Here is a 16,650-nt window from a genome sequence, read left to right as displayed (position 1 = left end):
TGGTACTAAATCAGAGATTAAAGGCACCTGACAAGCAAATGCAACGTGTGAATCCTGATTGGACTGTGGATTGGAAAAAAAAAAAAAGAAACGAAAGTGACATTTGGGGGATAACTGGGAAATTTTTAATACTCGAGTGTGATAACTGTATCATGGTTATTTAGGAGAATGTCCTTATTCTTAGGCAATGGATATTGAAGTATTGGTGTGTGTGGGGAGATGGGCCACGATCTCTATAAGTTTCCACCTTCAGCAAAGTGGGAAAAAAAGTGTGTGTGGAGAGAAAGCACAGAGCTGATGCGTGGAAGTGTGGCAACCTGTTCACAATGGGTGAAGCCAGGAGAAAGGTGTACAGATAGTCATTTTACTAGTCTTCCAAATTTTTCAGAATGAAAAGTTGAAAAGAATCACCTTTGGTACCTAAGAGCCATGCCATTCCATCTTCTGGGGACCTCAGGGAAACCATGCCGACTGTCTGTGACTGGTCCCCTCCACCCAGCTTCCACTCCTGCTGCCAGGAAGCATGAAAATCTAACACCTTGACCTGGCTCTCCTCTCCTCTCAGCATCTCCCAGGACCCTCTGGGGACAGTTATCACTTCCCATGCCCGCCCCTCCAGGATTGTCCTCTCAGCACCTTAAAGGGCCACCGCCCTCTCTCCCTGGAAAGCAAACTGAACCCTAAGCAGGACAAACCCACCTTGAGTTTTTAAAAGTTCTGTTTACTGAACTCACCTGGAGTTTATTTTTTTTTATTTTTAAAATTTTTTTTAACATTTATTTATTTTTGAGACAGAGAGAGAGAGAGCATGAACAGGGGAGGGTCAGAGAAAGAGGGAGACACAGAATCTGAAACAGGTTCCAGGCTCTGAGCTGTCAGCACAGAGCCCGACACGGGGCTCGAACCCACAGACGGCGAGATCATGACCCGAGCCGAAGTCGGCCGCTTAACCGACTGAGCCACCCAGGCGCCCCTCACCTTGAGTTTTTAAAAATCATATTCACTTAATTTCATAGAAAAGAAAAAGAGAATTTTCAAAAATCTATTTATTTTGAGAGAGAGAGGGTGTGCCTGAGCAAGTGAGCATTCAAAAGTTGGGGAGGGGCAGAGAGAGAGGGAAAGAGAGAATCCGTGCTACATCACTGCAGAGCCCCAGCAGAGCCCCAGGTGGGATTGGAACTCAAGACCCTAGCATCATGACCTGAGCAGAGATCAAGGGTCAGACACGTTCGACCGACTGACCCACCCAGGCATCCCCCCAAAAGAATGATGTAAACAAAAATGCCAACATTTAGTCATCCCACGATTCTCTTTGGAGCTCGGTCAGTGTGGATATTTTTCCACCTTCGTCATCAGATAGGGACACTCGTTCATTGCTTTCCCCCCTTTACCTTTTTTTCGCATGGGCACCTCCTTACATCCATCGAGGGCTCACGGCCCACATTTTGGAGGGCCTGTAGGACCCTGCAACCTGCTGGCTTTGGCCACCCGTTTCCCCCAGCTTTGGGCACCCATGTTGACCTGGTCATGAATCTCTTTAGAGGCAGGAAACTTGCCCGCCTCCTCCTTTCCCCAGGAGGAAAAGGGGTGGAGGAGGAGGGCCAGGAGGGGGACCTGAGGGAGGCCGGTGGCTCGTCTTCCAGGCTGGGCGTGGGCTGGGCGAGGTCCCCAGCCCACCGGGCCGTGCCAACAATGGCCTGTTGTAGAAGGAGGCAGGCAGGAATGCGGCCTGGGGAGTTGGGCGGCGGGGCGGCCGCTGCGGCGGCGGGGCGGGGCCGGGTCTCAGCGGCAGCCTCTTACCTGTCCAGGTAGCTCGCATTTCCAAGCGAGCGGCGGCGCCCGCAGCACCTGTCGCCGGTGCGCGGGCCGGGAGCCCGGCGGGGGACATGGCCTGGTAGCGGCCCCTGGGGGAGACGGTGCGGAGTTCGGTCCGGGACAGGGCAGGCCGAGGGAGGGGAGGTCCTTCCCGGGGCCGCGGGGCCGCAGGCAGCATGAAAAAGAACCAGACGGTGCAGGGCACCTTCAGCAAACTCTTCGGCAAGAAGCACGCCAACCCCCCCAGCACCTCCCTCTACGCCACCAACCCCCCCTGGATTTTCACCCAGGAGGCCCCGGAGGAGGGGATCCGGGACTTCGGTAAGCGGGCCCGGGGTGGTGGCCCGCGGGCCGGCAGGCGGCCCGCGCGGCGGGAAGGGCGGGAGGCGCGGCTCGGCGCGGAGGGAAGGAACACGTTGCAACCTGTGGACGGGCCGGATAGGCGCTGCCGGGAGGGGGAGGGGGCGCGGCCCGGCTGTCCTGGGAAAGGGCCGGCGGGGCAGAGGTGCCGGGAAGGGGGAGACGCTTGCCTCTCGCAGCGGACGCTAGCCCCTCTTCCGAGGTGATCATCCCCTCTCCCCCTCCCGGTGGAAGTTAGGTCTGTGTTATTGTCAGAAAGGCTTCCTAGGGTTTGTAGTGCCTACCCTCCCCTGGCAGCGCTGTAGAGTCAGAAACGTACCCCCCTCACCCCCGCCCCCCGGGCTCTGGCTGTGGGTTACCTTATCTTTGCATCTTTTTGCGATTTGCATCCCCTGTAACTGAGGGGAAACCAGTGGGATGGGGACAGGAATTGGCTTCTTGTGTATGGGCTGAGGCTCTGGGCCCAAAGAAGACACCCCATCCCTGCTTTAGCTCACCTGCCTTCATTGTCACCCCGTTACCTCCACTGACCTTTATGGCCACTATACCACGGCCCACAGAGGAAGTTATAGCCTGGGCCCCTGCTGTTGGATTCCGCTCAGCACCCAGGTTGTCATAGCTGAGACACAAAGCACCTGGACAGGAGCAGGACAAACAAAATGTCACCTCTTCCTGGCCCAGCGGGGGTAAACAGAGCTAACCATATGCCATTTAGCCCTTTCTGAGCCTTTGCTATAAAAAATTAGGTGCATAAGGAACAGAGGAGAGAGATGACCTCTGATTGGAACTAGCATTTGAGCTGAGAGGGAAGGGCATCCAGCATTTTGCAGAACAAACAGCAGGAGGGGAGGCTAGAAGGGGCAGAGCGGTCTGGAGCCGCAGCTCAGGAACTTACTAACACCTCTGCAAGCCTGTGTCGCAAACACTGACCCCTTGTCAGGTGCAAGGTACCATTCTAAAGTTCTTACGTTGTTGACTTGTTGGACCCTCATCTAGGACTCCCCATCTGGTCGATGATACAGGTATTATAATTCCTGTTTGTCAGATGGGGAGACAGAGGCACGGCCAGATTAAGTAACATGCCCAAGATCACACAGCTTCACGTGGCCGAGCCAGGATTTTGTTAAGTGTACATCTCAATGATTATTAGTAGATTTACTGAGTTGTGCAACCATCACAATTCGATTTGAGGACACTTCCGTTACCCCAAAACTTCCCTCAGGAGGCAGAGCCGATATTTGAACCCAGCTGTTGTGCTCCAGAGACCACACTCTTAGCCGGCTTGAAGACTTTATTTAGTGGGAGGTGAATTTGACTTGAGGGGCACCTGCTGGAGAACGTGTTTCCCACCATGCCTCCCCCACCACACTCCTTTTCTAAGGGGAGACCTCAGAAATGCCTTAGACACTTCCTCTGTTTTTGCCTGCACTGCTCAGGCTGCTGGTGGGGATGGGTCGTGCTGGTGAGAGAAGTGGGGGCATCGTGCCCAGGCTTCACCAGCCTGGGCAGGGCTGGAGTGCAAGGGGGTGGGGGGCGGCTCCTCCCATCCCCAGGGCAGGGCAGGGCCTCCAGCTGACTCAGCCTGGTTGCACCCTGCATGTAGAGGAGTGGAAACAAACATGCCCCCAGCAGGATGGCTCCCCAGTGTTTCCGGGGGTGTTCCCCAGGGTGCTGGTGGGTGTGGCCAAGGTCCTCTTCCCTGCTGAACAGGACAAGTGCTTGGAGTTGGGACAGGAGGGGCCAGTGTTGGGGATTCCTTGATGGGATGGAGATATCAGACCTGCCCTACAGTCGTGCCTCCACCCACTCCCTGGGCCTCGGTTTTTTCTTCTGTGAAATGGGGATGATGGCCAGCCTGTCTACAGAATGGCTGCTTGACATTTGTACACGGCAGTGCTTTGAAGACCCTTAAAAAGAGAAGCCCTAAAGCAAAAACTGGCAAATTATAGCCCTGGCTGAAATCTGGCCCTTGGCCTGTTTTCATAAATAAAGTTTTATTAAAACAGCCAGTCATGCCCATCGTTTACATATTGTCTAAGGCTGCGTTCATGCTACGATGGTATTTTCTAGTAGCCTCAGCAGAGACGGTATGGCTCACAAAGCCAAAAATATTTACTAGCTGGATCTTTAGAAAAAAAAAAAAAGATGACACTATTACATGCTTTATTATTATCAGTTATCAGGTCATCTGACTCCAAGCACTTCCTGCCGTTGCCTCCTTTAGCTCCTCTTTCTAACACTGCCGTAGACCAGAGGAAACTGAGGCATGAAGTGGCCACCTGAAGGTCTCAGAGGGCTTGGGATTCGTCTTCCATAGCATCCCTGAGTCTGTAACATTCTCTGCGATGCAGGTGGTATTCGGCCTTAGAGAGCCGGTGGAATGGAGGGGCAAAATCAGTGTGGAGGGATGTGAGAGGATTAAGGCGTAAGTGATTGCTCTGTGACTACAGCCATGTAAAAATCTGTTGGCAGAAGGGTAGGCATGGTGCAGTGGGTAGAATGCAAACAGTCATGTGAAGGTGGTGACCGGTGTGTTTGTCTTTAAACAGTTTCCTTAATGTATATTCTAATAACTATCAGGAGAGTTTCACTTAATGCAAATGCAGTCCTAATTAAGCCTACTGCCTCCCCACCCCCCACCCCCTCCAGGGATCCTTAAAGGACACACAATTGTTTTTTTAAGTGCCTGAGACAGCAGAGATGTGGATCTTTGCAAATTCCTTGATTAGGGTTGGACTGCAGCAGCCAGAAAGAAGGCAGTCTTAGTTCTTGGATTAATTAGCCAAGCTTCTTTATTCCCCACCCCCACCCACCCCACGCCAGGCAGCAATGGGTCATTCCACTTGCTGGAGGACTCTGTTTCTTGCTTTGTTCCTCTAAATGTAAATTGTTTTTGTGACAACCACCTAGGACACTTATTTAAAAATGCAGATTCCTCGGGGTTCTAGTCAGGCACACAAGTCAGAATTGCTGGGCTAGGGCCCTGGGTCTGGATGTTTCACCAGCTGTCCGGTGATTCTTTTGTACAGGGAGACTTGAGATTTGTGGGGTTTCCTTCCCTAGATGGGGCGCGGCTATTCTCTTTCCCCTTAGGACTTTCTGCAGGTCTAAATAAATGCGTAGGGACTGTAGCCAGCTCCTTGTCAGGAGAACCCTAATGCTCCCTACTGTGGCTGCTGGTTCCGGCATCCCTCTCCTGGGGTCCCCTGACCTTGTGTCTCAGGCCAGACTAAAAGGTAGGAAGCCATGAACCCCAGGATCTGAGCACATACTTCCTGTTGGGCTAGGCTGGCACCAGGCTCCCAAGAGCTGACCTGGGAGTTGACCTGTGCCTTGCAGGGGTGTGAAGGAGACTGTTGTTTACCCCTGTCCCCTGGAGGTGTGTGTAGTTTGCTGGCAGGTCAGTGCACACACACACACACACACACACACACACACACACACACACACGCCCATTATATAAGCTTCTCTTGTCCCTGTGGTTCAACTCCAGAAAGCCACAGTAGACCAGCTACGGGGTGCTCCTTCTCTCCCAGCCAGTGAATTGGTAACAATAACAATAATGTCACGATGATGATGATGATAATGATTATTAGTTATTTACTGACCTTACTTGAGGAAAAATGACCCAAAGTCATTTCAGCTCAGGGCAGCTCAAATACTAAAGCGCATCCAGTCACCTGGGACCTTGTTAAGATCAGATTCTGATGCGGTAGGTCTGGGATGGGGGGAGACTGCATTTCCAGCGAGTCCCCAGGTTTGCAGACCTTACTCTGAGTAGCGTGTCCCAGCTAGGAAGCAGAGGGCTGGCCCAGGTGCCGCCCCCTCCGGTCCCCAAGGCCCCTCCCTCTCTGTCCCCCGCTCCTCTACCTGTGGCTTCCTGCTCCAGCCCAGCCCAACCTTCAGCGTCCCCTCTGTCCTTGGACAACGGCCTCTCTCTGGTGCCTGGGTCAGGCCTGCTGGGGCTTGCTGGGGCAGACTGGCCTTTTCAGGTTCCTGTCATGTGGACCTGTTAATTAGCAAGGAAGGGGCCTCATTAACGTCATTTGTGGGTTACCTTTGTGGGGCCCACCTGCTGCTTCCCTGAAAGGCTGGGGGTCTTTAGTGGCCAAGGATTGGATGCTCCACCTCAGTGGGGCGGAGGAGGGGGGTCTGTTTTTGGGTTCTGGATTATTCTGTGTCAAGGCAACAAACGCCCTCAGCTACAGCCCCACCCTTCCTAAACCTCTGGGATCAGACCCGTGCCAGTGTTCTCAGGGCCATTCGGGGGCTCCTGGCGATTTGGAGCCCCGCACCATCACTCCAGCCCTCCTCTCGTCCCTGCCAGCTCCTTTCCCTCCTCTGATTTTGGGAGGCTTCTTGCAACATAGGAGTAATGATCCTCATCTGACACGTGGGGAAACAGCCTGAGAAAGGGCTCAGAAGTCCTCAGGCAATACGTAGGGGGGCTGCCTTGTGACCCCAGACTGATACCTAGGTCCATTTGTTTCTTTTAGGCGGCACTGCATTTTGAGTCTCTGGAAAAACAGGAGACAGAGGGAAAAAATGCTGGATCCCTGCATTCTTTCCTTGCTGTGCTAGCTGTGACCAGAGGTATTCTACAGTCAGGTTGCCTGGGCTTGACTCACCAGCCATGGAACCTCAGGCAGGGACTTAGCCTCTCTGAACCTCAGTTTCCTCATCTGCAAAATGGGAATAATAAGAGTGCCTCCCCCAAAGCTTGTGAATGGGAATGTAGAATCATGCCTAGCTTATAGACATTTGCATTTTTATTATTAATTTTACCTGTAGTGTGGACTTGTCTGGGATTTGGGGAAAGAGAGAAATGGTGGTCCCAAACCTCACCTCCATAGAGATCTCCAGGCAGCTTTGGGACTAAGGGAGGAAGGGCATTTTACCAGGCTTTCAACCCTGAACTCCATGAGCAAAGAAATGCCAAAGAGCCAGTGAGAGGCTGCTCCTCTGGGCAAGAATGGGAGAAAGCGAGGCATGGCAGGGAGGCAGGAGCTGTGCCCAGCCTGCAGCTTCCCCAAAGCTGGCCACCCCGCCTCCACCCCACTGCGCGGGCACGCGCACGCGCACACACATGCACACACACGAAGAGAACCAGTTTGGGGAGAGGCAGCAAGCCATGCAAATGTAAAGCCCTGCATCATTTGTGCCCCGAGCCCAGCGCTACAAGTCAGGCACCTTGTTTGAGTCCAGGCATCACTGATGATTCTGTGACCCTGAGCCAGCCCCACCCTCTCTGGGTCTTCCATATGCAAAGAGCAGCCCCAAATGTCTGGATTCAGAATTCTCTTCAACAAGAGAGCAAAGGGCCACCCTCCCCATGGCTGTCACCCATGGATACAGGTTATTTACCCTTAATTTGCCAGTGACACACCCCGATTCAAGCTCAGAGCCAAACCCTTGCTAGAGCCAGCTAAGGTGGGGCAGAGGGAGTGCCATGATGCTAATAGTGATGATGATGATGATGATGATGGTGATGATGATGGTGATGGTGATAGGCAGCCCTCCCAGTTACTGAGCAGAAACGATCTGCTAGGCGCTGTGCTAACCTGTTACACAGTTTATCTGTCATTCAGCCTTACCCCAGCCCACCCGGCAGGGATCATCGCTCACATTTACAGACATGAGGAAGCGGCCTCGGGAGATCTAGCGACATGCCCAGGGCCCCACAGTTAATGAGGGACGGAGCAGGGACTGAGTCACGTTCATCTGGGCACTAAACCAGCAGCCTGGACCCCACACCATTCTGCCTCCCCCTCCCGGCTGAGGAGCTGTGGCCTGCCTGGGTGTCTCCTTGCTTTGCCTTGGCCTTCTCAGAGCCCAGGCAGCCTTAGCCTCCATGTAAATACCCCTCGGCCCAATGGCAGCGTCGGGTTCTTCTAGAGGGCGCCGTGGAGAAGGGGAGCTGCCGTCCCCAGGTTGATGTCTGAGGGGAAGTCTTCCTGCTGAAACAGGTGTGGCCACCCAGAGTTATTTTTGAACCAGGTTTTTGGATATTAGGTGGTATTTACGTGAACTCAAATCCTTGAGGAAGTGTAAATGAAAAGCTGCCTTTGTTTCGTGTCAATCTGTGAGAGAGAAATGTAACCAAACGCAAAGGGATCCCGTGTCCAATCTTCTTAGAGGCTTTCATTTGGAGGGAAGCTGGGACTGTTTTCATGATGAAGTCTGGGTACATGGAGGCAGATCGGAATTTCCTCCTTTATCACTTGGTTCTCTTTAGAGGAGTTTGCCAAACACAGAGGCTTGTTTGTATCTTGACAGGGCTGTGGTCCACCTGGGGCTCAGGCTCTGCTCAGAGCCTGCTCCCAGGGTCTCCCAAGGCTTCCTGGCTGCTGGAATTGCTCCTGGGGTTTCCTGAAAGTGCCCCCTTTCTCTGGAAGCTTCTGGGTCTGTGGTGGTTCTCTCCACTTTCCTGCCTTCTGAGTCCCACTGGGACTCAGGTGTATCTCTGGGCTGTGACCTCCGCGATCCCCAAAGACTCTTCCAGTGGGTAAGGGATCGAGTAAAAAGACAGACAGAGGGAGTTTCCAGGTTTCAGGGTGGACAAGACCCTAGGGTAGCATCTTTTCTTATTGAGCAGACTCATTGTGTCTTCAGAGGGCACGTCGTCCACCCCCCTCTTTCTCACTCCCTTCACCTCCTCACTTTCCCTTCCTGCTTCAAGAGGGGGCCTGGCCCTCCTTTATCTTGTCAGTTGATGAGGGGGCTGCTTCTCAGGAAAGCCCATTCTAGCATTGCCGATACTGTGATTAGAGCCGAGTTCATTTACTTCAGAGGAAAGTCCCCAAAGTTGGACTCAATTGTCCTTCTGTTTAGTTTGGACCTTGACCTTGAGGTTTGGAAAGCCCTAGCCCTCCCTGACTTTGAACTCGTGGAGGGCCTAGCTCATGGTGGTGGCCACTCTTGCTTCACCTGCTGGTGGGCCTTTACCAGTCAGGAACGGAGCCCAGGTATGAGGGCCCCAGGGAAAGTCTGTCAGATTCTAGCCACATCTCTCTTTTTTTTCTTAAAACAACATAAATTTATTATCTTAAGTTCTGTCGTCAGAAGTCTGACAGTGGTCTCACTGGGCTAACATTAAAGTGCCCACAAGACTCTTCCTTCCTGGAGGTTGTAGAGGAAAACCTGTTTTCTCAGCTTCTCCAGCTTCTAGAGGCCGCCTGCCTTCCTTGGCTCGCGGCCCCTTCCATCTTCAAAGCCAGCAATGGCCAGTGGAGTCTTTCTCACATCACACCGCGCTGACTCTGCTTCGGTCACCACATGTCCTGCCCTGACCCCAGGCACACTTCTTAGAGCTGGAGAATCCAACTGGATTTCCAAGAGGTGCCCCAGTCTGGCACTTGCCTCCAGCCCGCCTTGTGAAAACAACCACAGACCAAGACAACAGTGCTTCCCAGTCAGGGCTGAGTCATGGAATCTATGAGGTAGTTAGAGCCGTGGAATCTGTGAGGTGGTTAGGGTGTCTGCGCCAGAGTCCGCGTGGGGGTCAGATTCGGCTCGGCCCTGGCCTGCGCGTGGCCGGGGGCAAACACCTTCACCCCCAGAGCCGCTCTGGGGCTCCAGCCAAGCCTCCCTTATCCTCAGATAGCCCCGTGCCTCTCACAGCCCGTCCTCCCATCCACACCCTGTACACACAGGATTAGGATTCCCTGCTCTGGAAGCAGTGCCTGTAATGGTTCGGAGATCAGCCCTGGAACAGAAACCCCCGCTTCACCACTTACTCTGAGACTTTGGGCAAGTGATTAGACCTCTCTGTGCCCCAGTTTCCTCATCTGTAAAATGGGGATGATGATTACCAATCGCGCGGAACTGTTTTTAAAATTAAGTGAATTAATGGTGAGCAAGATGCTTAGAACCGTGCCTGGCCCATTAAAATTGCTCTGTAAGGGGCTCCTGGGTGGCTCCATTGGTGAAGCATCCGACCCTTGGTTTCAGCTCAGACCATCATCTTATGGCTTGTGGGTTTGGGCCCCGTGTTGGGCTCCTCGCAGAGCCTGCTTGGGATTCTCTGTCCCCCTGTCTCTCTGTCCTTCCCCTGGTCGTTCTCTCTCTCTCTCTCTCTCTCTCTCTCCATCTCTCTCTCTTTCAAAAATAAATAAACATTAAAAAAAATGAAATTGCTCAATAAATTTTATCTAATATTATATTATTACGACTATTACAGTGATCTTGCCAGGTTGCTCCCCTTCTAAAGCTCCCGGGCACACAATAACACTAGCTACCGATATCCTGATAATCCAGCTGTAGTGAGGAGGCTGCATAGATCCCAACACGAGTGCAGAGATGAAATGATTAGAAAAAGGTCAGCCTGTGAGATGCCTCTCTCACTATCCCTGTGTTAACCCCACCCCACCCCTAGTCCTATTAAGGGCCCAGCAGCCATATCACACACGTGGAATTTAGAACTTTGGTGTCCACACAGCACTATCTAGGGAATGTCCCAGGAGATCCTAGTGTCAACACACAGACTCTCGGAAGCCAGAGAGAATCAGGCGGGCTTTAGTGGGAGCTATTGAGTTTTCCCATTATCTCTACTTCTCTGGTTTCTGATTGGGCCAAACCTGCACTCTTATCCGTCCTCTCTTCTTCCCCCACCTGCTCCCTGGGAGCTTCATCTCTGGTCTCAGGTGTGGAGTCTGGGAGGGAATAGACAGCCGTGTCTGCCTGGAGGGTGTGGGGCAGGGCACTGCTGGGAACTGCAGTTTCTGGGACATGCGGGGCGCACGGCACAGAGAACTCACCATTTAGGCCCCTGTTGAGAGGTGGAGAATCTTGAATGCACCAGCCACTCTCTGCCTGATAGGGTGGCACCCCAAGGGCTCTGTGTCAAGTTCCTGTGACATTCTCAGAGCCTTTATGTCACATTCAAAACCCAGATCCTCACACAGAGACAGGGCTGTGGCTGTAGGTGTTGGAATTTGGGGTGAATGTATTCTGATCTCGGGACCCCCCTGAGAAGCCCAGTCTTTCTTGAATAAATCTTTTGGCCTTCTTGCAATTTTTGCCCCTGAAGTCAAGTGCAAAGGGAAAAGTAATCACAATTTGTTCAATGTTCCAGTTCTAGGATTCTGGTTACTCAGGATTTTGACCTTTCTTCTCTTTCCCCTTTGGCTGTAAGAGGAACAGAAAGTCCCTCGTGCCCCCTTAAATGGGTGAACGCCTTCCTTGCTCATGACCAACAGAGTCGGGCGTCCACAGGGACCCCTGCTTCTCGGAGGTGACAGTGTGAACCTGGGGTAGGCTGTGAAATCCTTTTCTTTAAAAAAAAATTTTTTTTTTAACATTTTTATTTATTTTTGAGACAGAGAGAGACAGAGCATGAATGGGGGAGGGGCAGAGAGAGAAGGAGACACAGAATCGGAAGCAGGCTCCAGGCTCTGAGCCATCAGCCCAGAGCCCGACGCGGGGCTCGAACTCACGGACCGTGAGATCGTGACCTGAGCTGAAGTCGGACGCTCAACCGACTGAGCCACCCAGGCGTGCCTGTGAAATCCTTTTCAATGAGCATTAAGGGTCATGAGGAAGATTGGTTGAGAAAATATGCATGGCTTCTCACACCCTCCCCACTGCTACAGAAACAGCCCAGAACACAGACCCAGGAACCAGAGGAAGAGAAAGGCCTTTGCAGCGTCTTCCTACAGGGGAAGGGACCCTGTCTGTTGAGCACTTACTATGTGTTGACCACACCGACTGCTCATAACAGTCCTATAAGGTTGGCACTAACATCACTCCCATTGTACAGATAGGAAATCTAAGGCCCAGAGAGCTTAAACAACACTGCCAGAGAGTGGCTGAGCTGGGGATTTGTACTAGGTCACATGAGCCCTACTGTCTTTCTGCCCTGCCCTCGACGGTAAAACAAATGGAACCATGGTCACACCGCTGATGGTTTGGGGGCGGGGGGGCTAAGGAAATCTTAGAGGACCCCAGAAGGTGGGCCCCAGCACCCCAGTCCAGAAGGTGCTGGGGCCACTGGGGACAGCAGGTGACCTCACCTGCTCTGCTGGTTCCAGATTAGAAGTTCAAACACTTGACAGGATCTTGTTATGTAAGAGGTGCTGAGCTGAGTCAGATGGGCCAAATGCAGAGCCTGGCTCTCCTCCCTCGGAACTGCGGGGCAGGCTGACTCAGTTGTCCCACATGCCTTTGATCTCCAGCTCACGGCCTCCTGCACTTGTCTCCTCCAGGTGGGATCTATTATGGAGATAATCGGTTTGACTCTGTGAGTGAGTCAGGGACAGCCACGCTGAAAGCTCGGCCAAGAGTTCGGCCCCTGCTGACCTTCCTTCCACTTGTGAGTACGGTTCTGCACTGGGGTGTGGGGGTCTGCTCTGGACGGGCCACAGAGGAGGCAGCCCCACCTGCCCTAGCCCAAGGGGACATCAGCCTCACCCTCTGTCCATTCGCTTCCTTCCTGCTGCGAACCAGGGTGGCTTCTGGGAGGAGGCGTGGCTGAGACTCATAGCAGGAAGGCTGAGATTGGGGCGGTGGGTCTGCTCCTCCGTGTTGAAACCCAAGGAGAGGTTACGGGGACCTTGTGTGCAGTGGCAATGCAGAGATGGGTGCCTCTAGCCAAGCAGGATTCGTATTCATGCTCTGCATCGACCACTGCCTGCTCCGTGCCAGGCCTTGCATTGGACGGAGGCACACAGAGGTGACTGAGCCAGCTCTCAGGGAAGGACAAGAATGAGTAAACATTGCTGGAACATAGGTCAGAGAACAGGCAGCCAATCCAGTCACAGGTGGTCAGGAGGACTTCCCGGAAGAGGTAACACCTGAGCTGTCTTAAAGGACAAATAGCAGTGACCCTTGGGAGAAGGGCATCGGGAACAGAATTGTTTGTGGGTCTGTAATCACAGGAAACCAAAAACTCCCTTCTGGAGCCGTGGTTGGGCTCTTTTTTTTTTTTTTTTCCTTTTTTCCCAAGAGAGATAGATTCAAAATAACTGCTGACCGGTTCTATTTACTGTGATACAAGTTCCTGGGTTTTCTGGGATAGTATAGACCAGCACTGTCCAATAGAAATATAACGCAAGCCCCATATGTCATTTAAATTTTTCTGGTAACTGGGGCACCTGAGTGGCTCAGTCGGTTGAGCGTCTGACTTTGGCTCAGGTCATGATCTCACGGTTCGTGACTTCGAACGCCGTGTCAGGCTCTGGGCTGACACCTCAGAGCCTGGAGCCTGCTTCGGATTCTGTGTCTCCCTCTGTCTGCCCCTCCACTGCTTGCACTCTGTCTCTCGCATGGTCTCGAAAATAAATAAATGTGAAAAAAATTTTAATAAGGTTTAAAAGAATAAATGAATAAATAAATAAAATAAAAAATCAAATGTTCTAGTAACTGCACTGAAAGTAAAAAGAAATAGGGGCGCCTGGGTGGCTCAGTCAGTTAAGCATCCAACTTCGGCTCAGGTCACGATAACACGGTTCGTGAGTTCAAGCCCCGTGTCGGGCTCTATGCTGACAGCTCGGAGCCTGGAGCCTACTTCGGATTCTGTGTCTCCCTCTCTCTCTGCTCCTCCCCCGCTCATGCTCAGTTTCTCTCTCTCTCTCAAAAATAAATAAACATTGAAAAAAACTTTTAAAAAGAAATAGGCAAGATTAATTTTAATAATATATTTAACTTAATCCAATATATTCAAAAGATTGTCATGTCAACATTTAATTGGTGTTAACAGAATGTAACTACTGAGATGTTTTACGTTCATTTTTTCATTCTAAGTCTTTGCACTGATGTACTACACTTAGAACATGGGGAGCCTGGGTGGCTCGGTCAGTTAAGCCATCACTCTTGGTTTCAGCTCAGGGCATGATCTCACAGTACGTGAGTTCGAGCCCCACGTCAGGCTCTTCACTGTCAGTGTGGAACCTGCTTGCGATTCCTGCCCCCCCCCACCGCCCCCCCCCCCCCCCACCCGTCTCTCTCTCTCTGCCCCTCTCTGGCTCAGGCTCACTCTCTCTCTCAAAATGAATAAATAAACTTAAAAAAAATATATATATATGCATCCCACTTCTGACTAGTGACATTTCACTGGGGCCAGTGGCTACTGTATTGGACTGTAGTATAGTGGCCCAGGTCTAGAGCCTTAACAGCCTCATGAATTCCAGGTTGGCTCCTGTCCATCAGGACTGGTTCCTGGTTGGGGCAACATTATCACTGCGGGCCATGAGGATTCGTGCCACGGAGACTAACAAGGCATCTGATCGCTAACACTTCCTGGCCAACTACCTCCCTCTCCATCACCTGATTTTTTTGGTTTGTCCAACCTTACCAACCCGACCCTGAGATTCTAGGTGGGAGAGACCGAGTCTTATATCCTCCTTGCGGCAACCCCAAGGCCTGTATGTGGAGGGCTGACTCACAGGCCTCTGGGAATACAACTTTAGGTAATTTATTTTCTGCAACTTGTGGACGTTATAGGCAAATATAGGAAGTACAACACCACCGACAAAAAGGTATAAAGCAAATGAGTCAGCCCCTATATTTCTAGAGATGCATAAAACTGTCTACAGGGGTCATTGCCCCCATAAATGCAGATGAAATAATTTTGACATCTTCCGTTGCTGATGGTGAATTAGATCCTCTCCCCTCACCCACCCCCAAGACACAGACCCACGCATACCCGTTCTGGTTGTTAAAATACTGAAAGAAATGACTGTTGCCCATGAGGGGCTCCAGCCACTGAAGGGTTATAGTAAATGCTGCACAGTGAGTTTGTTCTGATTGGCCGAAAGCCTCTACCCGACACACCCACTTCCGGTCCTTCAGTAATAAGGGCGTGTCCCAGCCGTTCTGCCCGCCTCTCTTCTGGTTTGGGCCCTCCAAGGTGTGCCCGGGGGACTGCAGCAGACCTCCCACTGAGCCGAAGGCTGGGGGGCATGGGGGGAGCTGATGGAGGGCAGGGGGAGGGGGAAACACTGGAGTGGGCTTGGCTGGCTGGTCAGGCCTGGACATCCAAGACCGTTTTCTGGGGCCCAGTCCTCCAGGCCAGGCTCTAAGCCAATCAGGAGACGGGGTGGGGGGGGCTTCTCCCCAGCAAATCCACGTCCCCTAGCTGGTGAGGGCAAGAGAACGAAAGTCCTGATGAGTTGACGACAGAAACTCATCGGGTCCACACCAGCCTCATTTCACAGAGGCAGGAATTCAACCCTAAAAGGGGAAGTTCACCCCTTGCCTTCAGTGCCAGCTGAACAGGCAAAAGCAGGGGAAGCAGCTTGCGAGGTCCCATCCAGGGGCATGACCGTGTGATCGGGGCTAACACCCCCCCCCCACCCCCCCAGCACTTACGGTGTCTCGGGCACCATTTCAAGTCTCTCCAGTGTGTTAACAGAGTCGACAGAGCCACCCCGTCAGGAAGGCGCTGTTGTTAATTCCCATTTTACAGATGGGGAAATTGGAGCACAGAACGGGAAAGTAACTTGCTTAGGGTCACACAGCTCATGAGTGGCAATGCTGGGATCTGGAGCCCCACAGCCAGGCTCCAGGATCCAAGTTCTATTCAGGCCCTCCTATTCTGCCCTCCACCCACAATCTAGAAGCTTTTTTCTTCCCTCCCAGCGCCAGCCTGCAGGCCACCTGCATCTCCCCCGCCTGCCTCTCTGAACCCCTGTCCAGCATCTGGGGCCTGCTGGACACCAGGGTCTCTTGCCTCTTTGAGGTCATAGACTTCGAGACCTTGATGAGTCTGTGGACCACATAAGTGCAATTTTGCTTACAATTTCAGCAGAGGCCCCACTGGGGCCCCCAGAAGCCCCCCAGTGATGAACCTCTAGATTAGGAAGCCTTAGTCTGATGGCTCATATCCTGGGGACATCCCTGTGCTCCTGATCCAGGTCACAAGATAACAGAGCAGCCTCAACCTCGTCTTTCATCATCTGCTCCTGGATGCAGGGGCACCCAACTCCATTCCCTTAGGCTCTGGACACGGTCGTTTGCTTTCTTCCAGCTGGGACAGGAGGCTGTGAGAATGAGAACCAGGAGGACGAGGTCCTCGTGGGTGTGGGTTCACACACAGATACACACGTGTGCACAGCCCGCCCCCACAGCCCCACCAAGTCAAGGTGGGTGGGGAGCTGGGCCGGTGCCCAAGCCCTGCCTGACACTGTCCCGGCCAGGCGGGCCTCACCACTCCCCAGCTTCCCTTCCCATACTCAGAGGGCACCTCCTAGGCCAGGCTACCCCGGGGCAGGGGAGGCACAAGTCAGCAGTGCCCAAGAAACCAGGTAACAGGCCCAGCAAGGCCCATGCTCTTCCTGGCGTTTCCTCACTCTGCTTGAGACGGAGGGGCAGAGAACTAAGGAATACTTTCGCAGGCAGCTGGTAGCCAAAAGCCAGTTATGAAAAGCACCTCTGGATCCTTTGGTGACTGGGATGGGACCCAACTGATCCTCGAGTAGCTGGCACTGGTCTGGCTCTGCCGCTGGGCTGCAGGAAAGGCCGAGACCTTCCTCTCCCTGG

At 52.8% G+C, this 16,650-nt stretch overlaps 1 protein-coding gene across 2 annotated transcripts in view; it reads left to right on the top strand.

Annotated features, from left to right (window-relative positions):
- Positions 1–1,797: 1,797 nt before the first annotated feature.
- Positions 1,798–16,650, top strand: part of CB2H6orf132 (chromosome B2 C6orf132 homolog) — a 33,975-nt gene continuing 19,122 nt past the window's right edge. For both annotated transcript variants that reach the window (XM_047860334.1, XM_047860331.1), the window contains exons 1-2: positions 1,798–2,136; positions 12,378–12,484. In XM_047860334.1, coding sequence (XP_047716290.1) covers positions 1,992–2,136; positions 12,378–12,484 — 252 coding nt within the window. In that variant the 5' untranslated portion in view covers positions 1,798–1,991. The remainder of the gene's footprint in view (positions 2,137–12,377; positions 12,485–16,650) is intronic.

Source organism: Prionailurus viverrinus, chromosome B2 (genome assembly GCF_022837055.1).
Source record: "Prionailurus viverrinus isolate Anna chromosome B2, UM_Priviv_1.0, whole genome shotgun sequence".
NCBI classification, from domain to species: Eukaryota; Metazoa; Chordata; class Mammalia; order Carnivora; family Felidae; genus Prionailurus; species Prionailurus viverrinus.
Note: the sequence above shows the minus strand (reverse complement) of the source record. Positions and strands in the feature narration are given on the sequence as shown.